This window comes from Aspergillus affinis (assembly GCF_023601865.1).
Source record: "Aspergillus affinis strain CMG 70 chromosome Unknown NODE_25_length_320802_cov_86_012257, whole genome shotgun sequence".
NCBI lineage: Eukaryota > Fungi > Ascomycota > Eurotiomycetes > Eurotiales > Aspergillaceae > Aspergillus > Aspergillus affinis.
The window spans coordinates 55,579-72,799 of record NW_026515806.1 but is presented as its reverse complement, the minus strand read 5'-3'; the positions used below and the strand labels follow the sequence as shown (position 1 = coordinate 72,799).

The 17,221-nt window shown below is 49.3% G+C and overlaps 5 protein-coding genes across 5 annotated transcripts; 4 read left to right on the top strand and 1 right to left on the bottom strand.

Moving 5' to 3' along the window:
• Nucleotides 1-140: 140 nt before the first annotated feature.
• Nucleotides 141-874, top strand: KD926_005223 (uncharacterized protein; the record flags this gene model as incomplete). The annotated part of the gene is made up of 2 exons (XM_053098463.1): nucleotides 141-339; nucleotides 471-874. The coding sequence occupies 2 exons, from the start codon at nucleotides 141-143 to the stop codon at nucleotides 872-874; spliced, it is 603 nt and encodes a 200-aa protein (XP_052957598.1).
• Nucleotides 875-2,135: 1,261 nt separating this feature from the next.
• KD926_005222 (uncharacterized protein) lies at nucleotides 2,136-3,083 on the top strand (the record flags this gene model as incomplete). The annotated part of the gene is made up of 3 exons (XM_053098462.1): nucleotides 2,136-2,271; nucleotides 2,330-2,477; nucleotides 2,561-3,083. 3 exons carry the CDS (start codon nucleotides 2,136-2,138, stop codon nucleotides 3,081-3,083), a joined length of 807 nt encoding a protein of 268 aa, XP_052957597.1.
• Nucleotides 3,084-6,599: 3,516 nt separating this feature from the next.
• On the bottom strand, nucleotides 6,600-7,763 carry KD926_005221 (putative short chain dehydrogenase; the record flags this gene model as incomplete). The annotated part of the gene is made up of 3 exons (XM_053098461.1): nucleotides 6,600-6,911; nucleotides 7,087-7,425; nucleotides 7,470-7,763. 3 exons carry the CDS (start codon nucleotides 7,761-7,763, stop codon nucleotides 6,600-6,602), a joined length of 945 nt encoding a protein of 314 aa, XP_052957596.1.
• A 4,883-nt stretch (nucleotides 7,764-12,646) lies between these two features.
• KD926_005220 (uncharacterized protein) lies at nucleotides 12,647-13,465 on the top strand (the record flags this gene model as incomplete). The annotated part of the gene is made up of 1 exon (XM_053098460.1): nucleotides 12,647-13,465. One exon carries the CDS (start codon nucleotides 12,647-12,649, stop codon nucleotides 13,463-13,465), a length of 819 nt encoding a protein of 272 aa, XP_052957595.1.
• A 1,166-nt stretch (nucleotides 13,466-14,631) lies between these two features.
• KD926_005219 (lysophospholipase family protein) lies at nucleotides 14,632-16,685 on the top strand (the record flags this gene model as incomplete). The annotated part of the gene is made up of 3 exons (XM_053098459.1): nucleotides 14,632-14,677; nucleotides 14,773-15,433; nucleotides 15,488-16,685. 3 exons carry the CDS (start codon nucleotides 14,632-14,634, stop codon nucleotides 16,683-16,685), a joined length of 1,905 nt encoding a protein of 634 aa, XP_052957594.1.
• Nucleotides 16,686-17,221: the final 536 nt, after the last annotated feature.

Genomic DNA, 17,221 nt, shown 5'->3' with positions numbered 1-17,221 from the left:
GACCAATCAGGTTAGCGTGGCGGCTGCTCTGCAGAAGATGGAGGAGCTTCTCCGAGATGCGGTCTTCAAACTGTCCAGCAAGCCCAACCTTTTCAATTACACCACCCTTTGCTCGAGAAAATCATAGGCCAACCTGATCAATGGGCGCCTCATCTTCTAAACCCGTGAAGTCGGCCGCTCAGGCTGCCTCGCGCCGTCAATATCCGAAGAAACCTTCTGCTCCAACCTCCGCTCCCTCCGCTCCAACGCCGCCACCAAAGACTCGCAAGCAACTAGAGACAAGTCATGCTGGACCGACATATCACTCCAAGGAGCAACCATCTCTAGTGAAATCGAACGGTACGTTATACCATCCGTCCCTCCTGGCCTCGATCATACCACCCCACGGGTCCCGGAAACGACGGGGCAGCGATGAGGCGCACTGCCTAGAAACAGGAACTCAGATGCTAATCATTGATGATCCTCAACAGCCATCGACATGGACGGACGTGATCCTGATTTCGCCGCTTCCCTCCGCAGCATTGGTCCCGTCAATCCCGTTCCGACGTACTCCCACACCAGCACATTCTCCCCGCAGCCGTCTCAACAGCAGCGCGGCCCGGCACAACCTGCATTCGTTCCGGCATCGAATCCAGCTCTATTGGTCTATCACGCTCGCGAGCAGATGAACAAGGCGGCCAAGTACGAAGTTGAGAATGTCGGTCGGCCGAGCTTCGCGGGGCGGGAATTCTTGGACGCGGTGACAATCCGTCAGGCGCTGTCGATGCGCGATCGTCAGGGTATCCGACCGGGAGAGATCGAGCGGATCTTGCGGTTGAAGACGGGTGTGGTCGATCGACTGGGGAAGCAGGGCGTTGTGTCGGAGCTCCTGTAAATGGGCCGACCGTGCTAGTGGGTTGAATATATTGTGCATTATTGATCGTGTTCCATGGCGTTTTCTTTTTATATATATGACCATCTCCTGTATAATATTTGTTTATGAAGCTATGAAGTTAATCTCAATGATGGGAACTCGTGGGCATGGATGTTCGGAGTCACCCCTGCCATCTCCGGTGTAGTCCAAGTAACCAGACTAGTCAAGTGACACCGTGATACTCTACTCCGTTAGGTAGGTAGTCTCAAGGCAGAGGATAGCAAAGCCGCCAAAAAAGAGGAGCGGTGGGCCTCGTGGGCTCGTGAAAGTCATATGCGGTGTACAATACGGTGTGTTCGAAGTTAATCCCATCGTCGATCGTTGATCCACTTGACGAAATTTGTTGCCCTTCTCTTTCTGTTGAAATGTCAGTTTGGATGAAATTGAAAGCATCAAACAAATACGAGTGATCGACCTTTAATAAAAGGGAGTCGCTCTGGGCACACCCCTTAGCCCGCTCACACCCCTACATATGTACTATTCTCCCGCAGGACTAAAGTTTGTAATAGTCTTACATAGTATATTTAACTTTCTCTTTTATACCCAAGTCTTTTGCTTAGATTAAAGATATATATATTAAAAAAAACACTTTTGATATTAAATATGATCTAAAAGGTTGTTTTATCTTGTACTCCCCTAGTCTTGTCCTTCATCTACTGCTCGTAATCCTAGGGCCGCTAACGTCGATCGGCTCACAACTAAACTTACGGAGTAGTTCGATTGGCGTGATTGCACATCATTTGGACATGCGGTCCCTATTGGTCTTTTTCCAAGTATGGAGGAATTGGGCTTCTTTAGGCGTCTATGGTTGGTAAAACCCACGAGATGTCAGGGTCAGGATCATTGTTGGTGGAAGGGACCTCGGATCCAACAGTCAATATCGATGGAGGTGTAGGCTTCAGCGCTCTATAGAAGGAATTAACGCAATCATGCCATGCCATTCTATACATGGGGATCTTCTATTTGTCAAAAAATACGGGATTTCGTACAAGAAATTCAATATATCTCTTTCGACGGGGTTTTTACCCCTGTTTACCAGTATGATAGGCATTGACCGTGCCAATGCTCTTGGCTTTTAGCCCCCAAATTCTTGTGTACTTTGTTTTTATCTTTTCTGTTCTGTTTCTTTGCTTTTTGCTTTCTTATATTACACATAAAGTCAAGTCCACTTTCTTCTTCTTTCTCCTCCTCTTTTCCTTTATTCCCGTGAAGGTTGGTTCAAATGGCGAAACCCCAACACTGGTCGTGGACCAGCCTCATCGCCGCCCTTCATATAGCTTGCACCATCGCTGCAACAACGACTCACCCTCCTTGGTTCAACGGATACTACGTACACTATGAGGGCGGCAACATGCAAAGTTGGTTTCCATAATTCTCTCTTCCATTACACCCAGCTAATAATCATTCTTGTCTCAGCTGATACCATCAGCTGTGAAAAGACATCGTCCTTCTCCAGTTCAGGATCCTACGCCAACTGCTGCGGCACTAAAGGCGAAGAATGTCCCATGCCGACGACCTGTCGCGATCACACGGTATATATGGATAACGGCGCCTACTACAAATGGTATACCCAGCCCCGTCTACCGCGATCACCTCAATTCCCCTACGCAGAATGGGACATGCATACTAACAACTCCCATCCTATAGCGGCACATCCAGCGACTGCGTCACCATGACCGTCTACGAAACCTATCCTTTCGGGGAACCCTTCGTCAAAAACGTCTTCTGCTGGCCTAACTGGGACGCCCACACCGTCTATCGCCAACTACCTACCTTCCCGACTACCGCCTCCGTCGCAACCACGTCCGGCCTCACCGCGTCCGCCGGCTCCACAGTCCTCGAAGCGACCGCCAGCAGCACGAGCAGCAGCAACGCTGATTCCGACTCGGACTCGGACTCCGAAAATCCCTCTAACAAGGGCTGGATTGCCGGCGCCGTGGTCGGACCCGTCTGCGGCATTGCACTGGGATTGTTCGGCGTTTGGGTGGGATATCGCAAGGTGCGGAAGGCGCGCGCCATGCAGGCTGAGGCGACGATGGTGTTTTCTGCCGCGCAGGCGCAGGCGCAGACTGTGCAGGACGGGTGGTATCCGCAGGAGGCGTATGGAAGGGGGGTGTATCCGCAACCGCATGTGGAATTGGATTCGTCGATTGTGCACCAGAAGCCTTGATTGCGGGGCTTGTTTAAGAGGAGGACTAACTTGTGGAACAGTCTAACCCTGCATATATACAGGATTAATGAAGTGATGAGATTGCGTAAATATCAGGTTCCTTTCTGAGCCGGGATGGGAGATTTGTCTTCAATATTTTATACCCTTTTCTTCAGACGAAGAGTGGCTAGGACACTCTGCATGATATCATGATTCGAATGCATTTCTAGACAATTTATAGATACGTCTACGTGTTTGATATAGCGTCTTAATTAACAAGCAAAAGCCTTGAACCTTGCATTGACTACCGGCACAGAGATTACATTAAACTACAATGCATTTAGAGCCCTAAGAAACTACTGTCTATATATTGCAAGCACCTATGACGCAACTAGGCTAGTAGAAACCATTTAAGCTTCTAATCTAATCTCAACCTCGTACTATACTTATCTACCATTTGCCAAAGGCACTCCTGTCTGTATAGTATCTATTCCCCGCCCAGCAACTTAGGTCGTCAACAATATACCCAGAAGGGAAAACATTTGTCTCCTCAACCTCCCGGATCATTTCCTCAAGCCTAGCATAAACAATGTTGTAAGCTTTCACTAAATCCCAATCTAGCAACCCGAGATGTCTTCTCTTTTACCTCTTGGTTTCCCCATCAATCCACAACCAAGAAACTTTCGAACGTCCTCGCCCAGAGAGGTAACCCGACATATCGACGAATCCTCAATAAAGCATGTAGTTCATATTAATGGTGGATTAGAAGATCTGGTGACATAGGCCTCGGTCAAATGATCGGAAATACTAGATTATGATTGATTCCGTGCGAGGAGGTTGAATTGGGCAGGTAGGTCATTTAGATGGATCTACTCTAGCGAGGATAAAATAGACCACTGGACTCGTTTGATTGCCAGGTATGTATACTAGGTAGGTGGGTTGGTGTGTGTGTGTGTGTGTGCACCTACTTAACCGAAATTAGTCTTTCTCAAACATATCGAATAATATCTCCACGTGGGTAAATGAACTTCACAATCCAACGCACAATCTCATTTTCATCCACCATACCTCAATAGCCGGCACCAGCCGAGTCATTCCCAATATCAAGGCGGAATAAACCCCTTCCCTCAAGATAAAGACTCGATCTAGACACATACTTGGCTGATAGATTGCCAACGCATCCAACCACGTGAGCATCCTTCCGCGCCCAGAACATGCATAGAATTTGTTAGGCAGGTATAGTGACTAGAATTATGCATAGCTCCTATGTATGTACATGCACAGAATTGCATGCGTGACGACTGACGACCGACTCAAACTATAATCCTCATATACTGTCTTGATATATCCCATCTGGGTTAGTCATGCGAGCAATAAGCCAAAGATACAAGCAACAAGAAACTCCTTGCATTGGTCAGTCTTACCTAACATATAGACTCGAGCCCAATGCCGGAGGTTAGGCATCAATTTTATAGTTTATCCTATGGGTAGATTTGATTTCTTTTTTTGTGCACGAGTCGGTCTAGCTTAGTCCCATTGTTCTGGGTATGTTGGTGTCTATGCTACGAGAATATGGATCTTAGGCGAACCCGTGACTAAGGTAGGTACGGACTGGATCTGTAAATAGCCTAAAATGGCATCACTTGTAGAAAACAACATCTTCCAATCATCGTCGCGACTCTGGGTCTGGATTTCCCGGAAGTGCAGCATCTCACCTCCTCGAACTTTACCGTGTAGAGCAGGCGGGGCAATCAAATACATACCTTACAGTGGCAGCCAACTACAAGCCTCTTAGGTTTGATTCGTGCAAGTAATTTCCATGTGTCGAATCAACTAATTTTCTGATTTGTTTCCAACTCGACAGTTCCCACTACTCAGACGTTGCCCCACCACAGTCTGTGGGGAAACCAAACTGTCATGCACGGATTCAGATAGAAGAAAACCCAATGAATGCTGAGAATAGCAGATTCCAAATGTCTGACAAACTAATCGAATCAATTGCTAACTCTTTACTCGATATGCAATAGTAACAATAAGTTAAGACCACCTGACATCCGGGCACCATCCACATTTACATCTACATCTTATACGCCGAATATACATACCGAACAAACGAAAAATAGGTGATGACCGACTATCTACCTACCTAATATGCTCGACAACATTAATCAACCCTAGTCCCATGACAAACCCCAGTAAGCCCTATACCCTACTCAACCATTTGCGGATCTCTCACATCCTTACAATATCTACTAAGAAGTGTAAGGCGGACTACTAGGTAGACTCGTGATGATGTCTTGATGTCATCTCCAGCCCTCTCAACTACGGATCCTACAGAGAACGGGGACTCAGAAGTTCGAACCAACCTATCAAGAGCCACTGAACCAGTGCCGGGTCAATTATCTAGAAAAAATTGTTTAGGTCGGGTTCGCCTTGAGAAGTGGGGACTGGGACTGAGCGACACCCCGAACGAAGATCCAGGGAAAAAAAATAAGTGGGGGCGATCGCTGACTTTCGGTACCCCGGATTTGGGAGGGCCTGGCATTGTCTTGAGGGGGGAGCGGTTTTGGTAATTCCGGTGTTCTACTTGGCTTGGTTTGGGTTAAGGTGGTAGGTAGTCTGGTTTGCAGTGCCATTTTACCCATGTCCAGTGTATCTTTTTCAGAAAAAGAAATGGATTCCAGTATGCGATATACAACTAGGTATAATATTCTTGCTTTAATGATGCCTACATACTGGGACTCATCCATTAATTCCCTAGCCCCAAACAACAACACAAACAGAACAGCCCAACACTGTCATTAAAGTTCCCTCAAACGGTGGGGTGTCATGTGCGATCCACACTGTCAGATCGGACGCTAACATGGCCGATGATGCATCCTTGGGTAATTTTACTCGTTTGTCTGGTAGTTAGTCCCTTGCCTTGTCTTTCCCTTGGAATTCGTGTCTAGCCAGGGATGATTGGGTTGTTGGGTCAGTCAATGTTTTTCTTTTTTTTTTCGTTTTGATTTCTCAACCACCCACCTTGATCTTCCCCACTTCTTTCTTTGGCTGGGTCGGGTTCCGAGATGTGCACGCGACAGTTGATTTGGGTTTGTATTTGGTTGAATGGTTGAGGGTACGTACTATTATTTAGAATGTGATTAGATGGAAAGGTGGATGGATATAAACTGAAAGGGCTAATTTTTAAATAATGATGATAATAATCGTAATAGTAGATACAGGAAATGAAGAGTAACGGTCTAAGAAAAAAGAAACCCCAGTCGATACCCCTTCCCTTGTTCCCCGACACCGGTGGTGCTAGACAAAAAAAAATGAAATAGGAAACAGAAAATCAACGATTCGTCGCCCCAGGAAGAAGGATGAGAGAAATCAAACGTCATGACGATGCTTTCCCAACCCTTTCCCCTCATTCGTTCCTGAGTTTGAAACCACACCGATAGTATCGCTCGCTATTCCCGGACGCCATGCAGTAGAAAAGAACAATTATGTAAAGTAAGTTCGTCGTTAAGAGAGATGCTCATTCATGGATGCCATCTACCAGGCAGCGTGGCCACCGTCCATGCGCAGATCGCTGCCGGTCATGAACGTGCTGGCATCGCTGAGCAGGAAGACGGCGGCGCCGCGGTATTCGTTGGGGGTGGAGAGACGACCCAGCATGTTCTCCTTGGGCCATTGGTCGCGACGCTCGGGGTACTCGATGAACAGCTTCTCGACCATAGCGGTGACGATGTAGCCGGGGGATATGGTGTTGACGCGGATGTTGTAGGGGCCCCACTCCATGGCAAGGTTGCGGGAGAGCTGGAGCACGGCGGCCTTGCTAGCGTTGTAGGCCGGGCAGATGAGACCCTGATAGGAGGAAATGGATGTTAGCAAGAAGAACCAATGATGATAGGGAGGTGGCGTGGTAGGACAGAGAGAAAAAAAAAAAAAAAAAAAAGCGGGGGAAAGTCAAGAGACTCAGACCCGTTCCACGCAAAATGAGAATGAAGGTAAATGAGGCAGGCAAAGACGAGGAACGTACCCGATTGGCGACGGTGCCACTCATGCTCGCAATGAGAGCGATGCTTCCACCATTTCCAAACCGAATCATCTGCTTGGCAACTGCCTGAGCGGTCATGAACACGCCAGTAACGTTGACCTCGAACATCGTATTGGCGTCCTTGGAGGTGTACTCCAATGCCGGAGTCTCCTGCTGGATACCGGCGGCAGCAACCAATCCATCCAGACGACTTTCAGTGTCAGCAATCGATTCGACGACACTGTTCAACAACTCCGTGTCACGGACGTCAATCCGACGGTAGTTGAGTTCCGTGCCCAAGTCCTCGCGTGCACGCTTCTGGATTTCGTAGAATTCTGGGGACTAAGACAGCGGATATGTTAGCAAATCATGCGCTGTTGTTTTACCTCTTTCACCGGTGGGTTACACAGATCAAGTTGTCTGGGCGACTCCCCATCCGGCTGATATGTTGGGGTCACACTCACGGGTTCCTCCAAACGGTCCAAGGCGTAAACTTTGGCACCGGCTTCCAAAAGAGCTTCCGCTTGGGTCAGACCAAGACCACGGGCTGCCCCAGAGACGCAGACAACCTTTCCAGCCAGGCTGAACTCGGGCATTCTGGTCTTGGATCCAAGGCAAGGGCCATCCTGCACGGCGACAGGGGCGGGAGCAAAGTCATTCGTTTCAATCGAGACAGACATTGTGATATGTGAGTGTGTATGTGTATGAAGATATTAGGGAACAAGATAGACGAAGAGAGTAGATGAGAGGGGAAGAGAGAATTGACAGATAACAAAGGTTCTAGTGTAGTTCAAATGACCAAAGAGATTATAGATTGTTTAAGAAGAATGTTTCGATGAGAGAGATTCAATTGACGATAGCAACGAAACCATTCACCCGGACGAGGAGGGTTCTTAAATACTTGACCATGGGATATGGGAGGCGTTCCCCAAGGGTAAGGTCGTACTAGATCTCCGGGGGAAAAAAAGGTCATGAGGACTCATGTGAGCCAAAACAGACCCAACGAAGACCGATGCCCAAGAAAGGACAACTGCGAGGGCGGGTTCGGTCTGGACCCAAAGAAAGTGAATGCGCGGGCGTGGCCCTCCGTTCGTGGCAACAGGAAGGAAATGGGTGGATGGAATTTCGCCCTACCACGATACTTGCACTGCCATCGCTATACTTACAGTATGGTATACTATTCATAGACTGACGCTTGTTTTGCCTGGTTTTTCCTGGCATAGACCAACTCCAGACTGTAAGATTGAAGCGATTTCTACGTAATCCATAACGAATAATTACCAGAATAGTAGGGACTGATCAAAAGTACGATCTGGGAGGAAATCCCATTTGCAAAGATTCGCTGGTGATGAAAGAATGACTCCTCGCGAAGGAGATGCCCTCCGCCCAAGGCAGTCAGTGGCCGACAGTCTCGGATTGCTGAAACGGGCAAGCCGGGGGAACCGGGGGCAAATCCAGGCTCGGCGCGCGGAACGAACTAAGAGCGGATATGCTGTCGCGGCAGGTCACGAGTCTCCCGCCCAGGCGGTTCTGGAAGACCATTTCATGCCGGTCGAAGATTCGATAGCAAGGCCCTTCATGGTCACGGGGACCATTCGGAGATCCATCCGGCCAATCCGTTGCCGGTCTATTGGACAAGCACCCCTTCATCTTACCAATCAAGGACTGTCTGGACTCATCATTTCCCATTCGTTCCTGTGCTAAAACCATCCCGGTAAGCTTATCGTTTGCCCTCGGCTTCATTGGCCAATTCTCTTCCTGTTCAACAGATTTTTTTTCTCCAAAATGTGGCTGAACCTCCTTGCGCTGTCTACATCGAGCGTTCGAGAATCCGGGTATCCAGGTACATCCTGTGTGCCCTTGAATTGCTTAACACGGAAAGTACTTGTACTCTGATTAGTTATGAATCGCGTAAAGTTGGGGGACTCTTGAAGATTATGACCGGAATCCCCCCAATGTCTTACTGCCGGTAAGCTTGGTCTAAATATAGACCCGGTATATAGTTCACGGGGCATCAGAGACAACCACAGAACCATGGACGCCGGATGGCAAATCAGTAAACACAAGTATCAGGCGTTCAACCCCCACAAGGGCAACAGTGCTGTACAACTAAGACTACGGCCTGTATCTGTTGGATACCCCAATCTTTCGCACACATCCAGGGGTACACTTAATCTGATCCCGGGGCCGATCCGCCATAGTACCGTGTGACCTTCAGAGTTTTTAAGGGCATTGAAAAGTGGCGTCCTCGATCCGGGGGCATAGAACCACAAGAACGGATGAAAGTGTCATGGTTAAAGCTGCTTACCCGATTGGGATCTTCCGGGGAGCTCCCCCCCATCTCGGCCCCGGTTTTTCTGTTCCACCCTCCAGACTCTCTCCCTGCCGTCTTGTTTTTTCACTTTCGCGCGGAATATGTATATGCGTTATCGATAGATGCTCTAGCCAGGGACAACTAGTACTAGGAATTGTCCAACGAGGACCCCTCCTATCCCTTCCGGTCCACTCACCCGCTTATCTGAACGGCTTAGACGGGAGAACACCCATGTTCAATTGCCGGGGGGTTTCCCGAGTTCAAGTGGAATGTTCTGATGTGTTCTAGATCCGGCATCTCAGAAATCAATTTACCTGTTTCCATTTGGTTTTCTTGTCTTTGCGACAGCTTATTTTGACAGCCACTGGGATATTCCAGGGTCATAGTTAGATTTCCTCACCTAGAAGTTTTAGGTAGCTAAGGAAAAATACTTAGAGGACTGCTCTTTTTTAGAATAGATTGAAAACCCAGTTCCCGAGGCCACCTGGACAAGAAGCAACCGCCACAAAGCACGGAGCGGACTCCACTCGAACTACATACAAACAGAGTAGATAGACTTGGGTTCCTTGTATAGTACAGTACCTGACGATCGGAGATATGCCGACCTCACCAATTCGAAGATATGCACGTGGTCAAGTCTCAGCATTTTGATCCGTAGTGTTGGGAGGCCAGAGCAGTCTCCCACCTTGCTCAAAGCGGGGGATAACAGCTACAGGAAAACCCGGTTATCAATGGGATGTGACAGCAAGCGCACGAACCAGCATCTCCAGTCCGTAACCGAATAGTGAATACACTCCCTTACTGAGCGGATGCGCGCGCATCGTCCCCGGAGGAATCATTCAAAACCATCGTCTTCTCCGCTGGGAAGCCGCTTGGATGTGTGATGGCCACGTCAGCTTTATCTACAGCGATCTTGGAATTCCAATATGGTCTGTGTGACTGGGCTGGGGCTAGTCTGGCCTGGAGACAGCAACCGGGAATTGGGAATCAACCGGCTGCCGCCAGAGAGTCTGCTGGGACTGGAAGAGTCGAGGCCGTTTAGCAGGAACCGGACGATGGGCAGGGATCAAAAAGTCTGCTGGTCACACGGCCAGTCGGGATTGGACCCATTGCAGTTTAGCCCTGAGTATCAATCGGATCTGGCCGCACAGACCAACGGGGGTCTGGAACCTGGGGGGAGGGACTGGGGTAGGGGTTCTAACTTTCTGCGTGCGGAGGTTTTAACGTTCGTTTCTATTTCTATATGCTACTCTCTCCTCTGGTACAGTGCTCCCCGTAACGCCAGCAGTCGCTGAGGACAACCCCGCTAGGCTTTATAAGCAAAGGGAATGATTATCCGCCATCTAAGTTTCATAGTATTAGAATATTCTAATTTCCTCTTTCTATACCTTCCTCGAGACGTGTTGCAAATTACGTAAAAGTCTATCGGACCCAGCAATCAGGCCATTTGCTGACTGACTGTTCCAAAGTGGCTTGTCAGACTTCGATAAACAACTAATCATGTTGGAGATGTCAGGACCAAGACGCTTATCGCGAACCCTGCAAGAAACGTTGCTCGGCTTCAAGTCGAGGTATAGTTAATTGATGGTGATGATACATGTCGCATTGCTCATTCTCCTTATCTCATTGCTCTTTGCGATTCGATCAACCTACTATTCCAGCTCTGGATACATATCAGAGTACCCTCGCAGTACCCCTTTTGGTTGTCTATTGTTATTTCCCTTGTGAACTAGTCGTTTCGAGCCCCATGATCTTATTTGCTGCTAACAGTCCAATCAGAATAACATCACCTGGAAATCTCACGGGGTATTGCAATTCAGTTCTTCTACAGTCAACATCAAATACGTCCGGTGAGCAGTTGAGACCTGACTTACCATTGGGAAGCATCCAGGGCTAGATCTTGACGAAGATGCGTCTCAAGTATACAATGAATGGAATGTTCTCCAGAATATCTGGCACTTTCTCGTATTCACACATCGAGCTTCCGAATAACTTTCTTCCATCGTTCATCGTTCGGTTCGTCTGGGACCAGAGATGACCTCTTTCGAAATAGGCGTTGGAGCTCTTCTTTCTTCAATGCCTCGTAAGGCTCAGTTACTAAGCAAGGTGTCATAACTAACTAGTAGACCTGCGAGTGAACAGATGACTCTATAGTAATTGGTTAATCGCGCAGTGGAAAGTGCGCGGCATTCTCCATGTTAGTGGCCTCTGAGCCATGTAACGATGACCAGACGTCCAGCGATCCTATACAGCGCTTAGGCTAGCGCAATTAACAACTTTGCCCATGGATGAAGGCTACTGCCTCGACTGCTTATCGTGCGATTTGACGTTAAGAGCGGTGAGTCAGTGCGGTTTCTTAAATGGAATTCGATGTCGCCATTACACTCGTATCGCAAGTCGATGAAATCACCACTCTAGCTGAAGCACGGTTCTACCCGGTTAGGTCTGCTCAAGTGGCTATAGATCCAGGATGTCCAACGGGGTTTCCCGGACGACATTTTGATTCAAATTGTGGACGGCGGGTTGACCGACGCTGCTAATTTTTTGTTGACTTGGTTACTCGATTTCGCGACGGATCCAACTCTATATTGGTCGTGTAGCAAGGCTTTTCGTGATAATGTGCTCCCCATATCTTGCAGAATAGAAGCCTTGATGACCAGAATCGGATAGTAGCTAAGTCTGCTACCATTTGCACATAACAAGAAGGCATTGAAATTCTGTCCTGATCCCAGATGGGTCATGTAGGATCATAGCCCTCTCTATAAAAGAAAGCTCAAGTCACTCAATTAATTCATTTCTTGATCATCCGAGAGAGACATTCAATTCACTCAGATACCCGAAAGCTAAAAGAAAAAGAATTGTGCCAGCCCTTGAGCGAAAGTGTGGGGTTGGAAAGTGAGAGAACCCCCAGAGTAAGATGAGGTTGGCATCAATTCTTATTTTATTTATTCTTTCCCGTGCCCACCGTTCGTCCACAATATCAGACTCAAAATGTTTCAAGATGCTTGTCCGTGGCTGAGCAACATTTTAGGCCCCCATATCGCGGCTGATCGACGTGAGTCGTCGGGTCGTACGACTATTTCGCCCCGTGCTGCCTGCTGACAGCCTGACGGTTCAGACTTCAGCCTCCAAGGCTGTGATTTAAACCAGGAGTGACCCTGCTTCGTTCGGTGATCCTACTGTCAGTCGACTGTCGGCCCTAACTTGCTTTTACATATTCACAACCCAGTCAGGAGTGAGGAAAGAGTCATGTCTGCTGGGTTCCTCCCCGCACAAGCGCCCGCCGGCGTCCAATGCCACAAAATCGATTTCACAGCTACCGACCCACCGTTGCCCAAATACAAGGACCTGTTCGCAGCCGTGATTGACAACGTCTTGACCCCGGCAGAATGCGAGGAACTCATCCGCCAAGCAGAAGCTTCCACCATCACCTCCACCTCCACTACCCCAACTTGGGAGCGGGCCATGATCAACGTCGGCAATGGGAAGCAGGCTCTAGCGACCGACACGCGAAAGTGCGGGCGGGTTATCTACGACTCGCCGGACCTGGCCCAGAAGCTTATGGACCGAGTCTTGCCTTTTCTAAGAGACTTCGGCCTCGAACGCGTTGAAAATCGGCTCCGCGTGACCGGACTGGCTGGTCGCAACAAGGTTTACCATCTCACACGACTGAATGAGAGACTTCGCTTTCTGAGATACGAAGGAGGCGAGTACTTCCGACCGCACTGGGACGCTTCCTACAAGACTCCCGACCGCCAGGAACAGTCCCTCTATACCATCCATCTGTATCTCAACGGGGATGGGGATCAGGATGTCCAGGAATTGAAGCGCCAGCAGGAGCGCGTGGATAACGGCGGTGAGGTGAACCTGAACGTAAGTGGAAAACTTCTGGGAGGTGCCACCTCGTTTATCCCCCGGTTTGAGGAACAGGAGACCCAAGTTCGCGTGTTTCCTAAGACTGGATCGGTGCTGGTGTTCCAGCAGAACGATCTCCTTCACGGTGGAGATCCGGTTTTTCGAGGCACTAAGTATACGGTGCGGACGGATATGATGTATCGCGTGCAGTGATTCCTGATCATAACCATGCAATGCATATAGGAGTCCACCGTGCTTGGTGCAAAAGGCTTGTGGATTCCAAAGAGGGATTCCCTTGGGCTCCGAAGTTCTTCCGCTAGGGTTGTTGAATACCTTTGTGAGACACTACGGAAATGTGATTGCCTAGGGATGTCGAGTCAGATACGCCATTTCTATGCTTTCTCACGGTGCACACCATATGGGTCGAAGGACAAGTATAGCCGGACTGGGCGCAGCATTACAATCTCTTCAATGCCATATCAGTGAATAATCAGACAGACATAGATAGAGCATGAACGAGCGCATTACAGAGTCAATCAATATAAAAAAAAAGCATTTGTCTTTTAATTTTTATACTTGACTAGTTATGCAAAGAAATGCTGGCATGCTGACTCAGAGACCCACTCTTCAGATCCCTCAGGCATCGAAGGCTCGTATTCGCTGTGCAAGGCTTGCAAAGTCCTCCCACGAACCGGATTTCCATTTCTTTTCATTTCCCTCCGACCCACTTAGACTCGCCCTTACTTTCGATCCTCTCGCGATCATGCATCTTGCTTGACGATGAAGGCCCGATATCAATATGTACTCCGTATCTTTCTGGCGTGTTTGCTTTGCTGACTGCAAGATTATCAGGGGTGAAAAGGGTCAATCTTGACCTCGCACGAATCCTGCTCCGCGATGCAACATTACGGTTTTACGGTGTAGAAAGATTGCGGGTTCTGAAACGGTCATGTCCTTCAGAATGTGGCTAAACGAAGCTCCAATCGGTGTCTTAGTCTCCTCACGATCTCCATCGCATCAGCGGAAGAGCCGGATCCTAGTCAGAAATTGACATCATGGATCAAAACATGTGCCTAATGGCCCCTAATGACCATGGTTCTCTCGGACCTGCTCGAGAAATGCCCCAATAACGGATCCGCGGTTCTGCAGAACCAATTTCTTAGTTGCGCTTCAAGCCTCCGTTGGTGCTTGGCCAAGCTTTTCCGAGTCTCCCTTTAATAGACTGCGCCCCCTGGCGAAGGGCGACCGCCGGAATTTGGGTCTCAGAGTCTTGGGTAATCTTAAAGAAAGCCCCTCTCGCTCACTCTTGTGTTCGGGGATAATTTCTTTTTGCTCTCACGCTCGACCTGCGCGAGTAGCTAATAATAACGCTCCTCGACATGAAGGCCTCCACAGCTGTTGTCGCTCTGGCTGGGCTGCTATCCGGTGAGTAGGCTGACTGTCGTCTCCCTCTCCCTCCTTTTCACACGTCAAAGCTGCCAAAATTCGGTTTTCTGACAGCAGTGGGATCATATTGATAGGCGCGACGGCTGCCCCTGAAAATATCTATGGAGAGGAATTGATGGTGCGGGCGCTGCCCAATGCACCAGCTGGATATAAACCTACTTCCGTGAGCTGCCCGGCCAGCCGTCCGACCATCCGCAGCGCCGCCAAATTGTCGCCCAATGAATCGGATTGGCTCGAGACTCGACGAGGAAAGACAAAATCCGCCTTGAAAGACTTTTTCGGCCATGTCACCATCAAGGATTTCGACGCCGCCGGATACATCGACCGTGTCTCCAGCAACTCGTCCAACCTTCCCAATATCGGTATCGCGGTGTCGGGTGGTGGTTATCGCGCTCTTATGAACGGTGCCGGTGCGATCAAGGCCTTCGATAGTCGTACAGAAAACTCGACGAGCAGCGGACAGCTGGGTGGATTGCTTCAATCGGCAACGTATGTGGCCGGTCTGAGTGGTGGTTCTTGGTTGGTTGGCTCTATCTTCGTCAACAACTACACCACCATTTCCGACCTGCAGACGACTGAAAAGGGCAGCGTCTGGCAATTCCAGAACTCTATCTTTGAGGGTCCCGATGGTGGGAGCATTCAGATCTTGGATTCGGCGAGCTACTACAAGGATATTCACGATGCGGTGTCTCAGAAGAAGGATGCCGGATTCAACGCTTCTATCACGGACTACTGGTACGTTTTACACCTCTTTCGGATTTAGAAATAGCCTAATATGTTATCTTTCAGGGGTCGTGCGCTGTCGTATCAGCTTGTCAACGCTACCAATGGTGGTCCCAGCTACACCTGGTCGTCCATTGCTGAGACCGAGGCGTTCAAGAACGCAGACATGCCGATGCCCCTGGTCGTTGCCGACGGTCGCAACCCAGGTGAACTTTTGGTGAGCAGCAACGCCACGGTATATGAGTTCACCCCGTGGGAATTTGGTACTTTCGACCCTACTGTTTTCGGATTTGCGCCGCTCGAATATCTCGGCTCGGCCTTCGACGGCGGTTCTCTCCCCAAGGATGAGAAGTGTATCCGAGGATTTGACAACGCCGGGTTTGTCATGGGTTCTTCATCCACTCTGTTCAACCAGTTCCTCTTGCAGGTCAATTCGACCTCTCTCCCCGGTTTCCTCAAATCGGCCTTCACCGACATTTTGGAGGAAATCGGCCAGGATGAGGAGGATATTGCGCTATATACACCCAACCCGTTCTATCACTGGTCCAATAAGACGTCTCCCGTCGCAAACACTAAGGAACTTGACATCGTGGATGGTGGTGAGGATCTTCAGAACATCCCGGTCCACCCTCTCATCCAGCCCGAGAGACATGTGGACGTCATCTTCGCCGTCGACTCCTCGGCCGACACCGACTACAGCTGGCCCAACGGAACCGCTCTTGTTGCTACCTACGAGCGTAGTCTCAACTCTTCCGGCATCGCCAACGGTACTGCATTCCCTGCAGTCCCCGGTCAGGATACTTTCGTCAACAACGGACTCAACACGCGCCCGACCTTCTTCGGATGCAACAGCACCAACGCCACGGGCACCGGCCCCGCGCCCCTGATTGTCTATCTTCCGAACTACCCCTACGTGTCGTACTCCAACATGTCGACGTTTGACCCCAGCTACGAGGAATCCGTGCGTGATAACACCATCCTCAACGGATACCACGTCGCGACCATGGCCAACAGCACCCGCGACGGTAACTGGTCTACTTGTGTGGGCTGCGCCATCCTGAGCCGATCATTCGAGCGTACCAACACCAAGGTTCCAGACATTTGCAACCAGTGCTTCGACCGATACTGCTGGGACGGCAGCATCAACACCACCAAGCCTGCCGATTACGAACCTCAGGCCTTGCTGGGCGCCGGTACCACTCTCAGCCCTGCCTTCTTCACCAGTCTGTTTGCAGCCGGTCTGACTGTCTTTGCTCTGCTTTAAGGGGCAGACCTGAGCGGGTTGTACATCGGACTTTAGTCTATTGTTGATTTTTGGGTTTATTTTTGGTCGTCGCACATACCTCGTTTGGATTCCCCTGTTTTTGGATATCAGTGTACCAGTATATAGTCATAGGTCAATACCAGGCGATTTTGGATAATTTGAATGGGATCTCTCCCAACAGTAGACATTTCGTTAAGTACGACGGTTTAGAAAAGTCATAATCACAAGAACAAGATCCCGGATAATATTATTGAATGATATTATACGAACAAGGTAAAATAAAATAAAAGTGAAATCACAACGGTCGGTGAGGGCGATCCCCGTGACCGGGTGAGGGGCCGCCATCGCCGGGGCAACGACCAGGTGGCCGCCCAAACAAGCAACAAGAATAAAAGAAACCCAATCCACCAACCGCCTCTCAGCCGCGACCTTGAAATTATTATCTAACCTTGCATATACAGCTTTTGTTTCGACGCCCCTGGGCCTCACAGCAACTGTCATTGTCTACTGCAGTCTCCGCGCAGACTCACAATGAC